The sequence below is a fragment of the Orycteropus afer genome, unplaced genomic scaffold, assembly GCF_000298275.1.
Source record: "Orycteropus afer afer isolate SDZICR_OR568_19922 unplaced genomic scaffold, OryAfe1.0 scaffold00196, whole genome shotgun sequence".
NCBI lineage: Eukaryota > Metazoa > Chordata > Mammalia > Tubulidentata > Orycteropodidae > Orycteropus > Orycteropus afer.
This window is the reverse complement of record NW_006921783.1, coordinates 5,934,135-5,936,120: the sequence shown is the minus strand read 5'-3', so window position 1 is coordinate 5,936,120 and position 1,986 is coordinate 5,934,135. Positions and strand designations below refer to the sequence as shown.

The 1,986-nt window shown below is 42.1% G+C and overlaps 1 protein-coding gene across 1 annotated transcript in view; it reads left to right on the top strand.

Annotated features, from left to right (window-relative positions):
• HEATR6 (HEAT repeat containing 6) overlaps positions 1-1,986 on the top strand; it is a 36,464-nt gene that overhangs the window by 4,337 nt on the left and 30,141 nt on the right. The window contains exon 3 of the mRNA XM_007947903.2: positions 1,761-1,969. Within this exon, the coding sequence (XP_007946094.2) occupies positions 1,761-1,969 (209 nt within the window). The remainder of the gene's footprint in view (positions 1-1,760; positions 1,970-1,986) is intronic.

Here is a 1,986-nt window from a genome sequence, read left to right as displayed (position 1 = left end):
GACGTGACAGCCATGAGTTTGGTTTGAGTTGGTTTCTAAAGCTACCATTTTTGTGGTCTACTTTTGTTCTCTATAAAACATAAAAAAATAAGAAATAGCTTGGGGAAAGGGAGCCCTAGGATTTAAAAAAAAAAAAAAAAAGACCCTACGTATTTATATCAAAGTCTGCACTGCAGTTCCTACTTGCTAAATAAATTGAGTATCTTTTTAGGAACAGTTCAGAAGTAAAGATATGAAAGAATGGATATGAATGCACAAACACATTAATTAGCATTATATCAACTAGTATGTTTTTGGCTCCAGGAAACAAAAATATCCAGGCTATAGTAGCTAAACACATTTTTGTAAAGGAAATTATGTTCCAAGTCCTGTGGAAGGCCATTCTGGAGACTCACTGACATCTTTCCAGACTGTAGAAGGAGCTCGGTGCCGTAGCGCCTAAGGCATTTGACTGCCAACCAGCCACTTTGTGGAAGGAAGACTGGGCTATCTACTTCCATAGAGATACCGTCTAGGAGCTCTGGTAGCATAGTGCCTAAGGCACTTGACTGCTAACCAGAAGGCTGGTGATTTAAACTCATCAGCCACTCCTTGGAAGGAAGGTTGGGCAATCTACTTGCATAGTGATACTGCCTCAGAAACCCACGGAGGGGTCGCAATGGCCGGGTCCGACTCAACGGCACATAACAAAAACAGATGACACAGGATACGGCCAGACTTGGCTTATCACAGGGTTTCTCAAACTCAGCACTGATGGCACTTCAGACCAGCAGCTCTTCATTGCCGCAGGCTGTCTTGTGCATTGTAGGATGTTTAGCAGCATCCTCAGCCTCTAACTACTAACTGCCCATCCACTCCTCCAGTTGTGACAACCGAAAATGTCTCAAGACATTGTGAAATGTCCCCTAGGGGAGAAAATTGAGAACCACTATCTTAGCCTAATTAGAACTTATCCCTAGGTCTTATGTGGAAGAGGTAGGTAGCCAAATAAAACCAATACTCTGCCAGCAGGGAAAGAGGAGACGGATGCTGGATAGGTACCAGCAGTGTCTGCTGCTACCTGTCATTTCCTAAGTGAAACCAGGCTGTGTTCACGTTTAGAATTTTTCATGATAGCATTACATCCAGAGCACTAGGGTGGCTTCTGAATGTTTATCATTCTCAGGTATTTCATCTTTGTAACACTGATGACTGGAAAAGCATCTGATCGCCCTTAACCAGCTTTCTAGTACTCGATGACAGTTTGTTTCAGTCGTCCACAAACTGATTCTTGCATTAGTGTAGTCTGTCCCAACAACACTCTAAACTCCTTGATGGCAACGATATGCCATCTCTCCTGTTGTATTTGTTATGCTAGATTCATATTAGCAATTTAGCAGATACATTTATTCGCTATTTATTGAGCATCTACTATTCAAGAGGCAATTTAGTTGAACTAAGAAATTTCAGTAGATTGGTCATACATGTCTGTATTTATAGCTGCCAATGTCTTGTTAGTTGAAGGAAAAGTTACAGGGACTTTGCCAGGTTCTACTTTCAGTGGAGGGACTAAGGGGAAGAAGTGAGCAAAGGCCCTGGGGCAGGGAGAAGGATCCTGTCTTGATCAAACTTTCAAGGCCTTTAGAGTTGATCCTTTTGACTCAAAAGAGGATACACTCTCTTTTTCCATACTCCTTAGTTCAGGTGAGCGTGCATGCCTGTAAAAGGATAAGAATGTGTTTCAGAACTTAGGTCATATATGTTTTTTCCTTTATCGACAGGTGATTGTTGATGAACAGAACCTGGATTTCCTGTTGGCATACACTATCTCTGCTATTCAGCATTGTAGTTCCTGGACACACATGGAAATTCTTCAAGCCCTGGCAGCTCTGGTTTACTGCAATGGCTCAAAATGTCAAAAGGTAATTGAAACTGTGTTCTGTCTTTCCTTTGACAGGTTAGGCATACAGGCTCTGGAGCCAACAGACCTGTGTTCAAGTTTCTGTC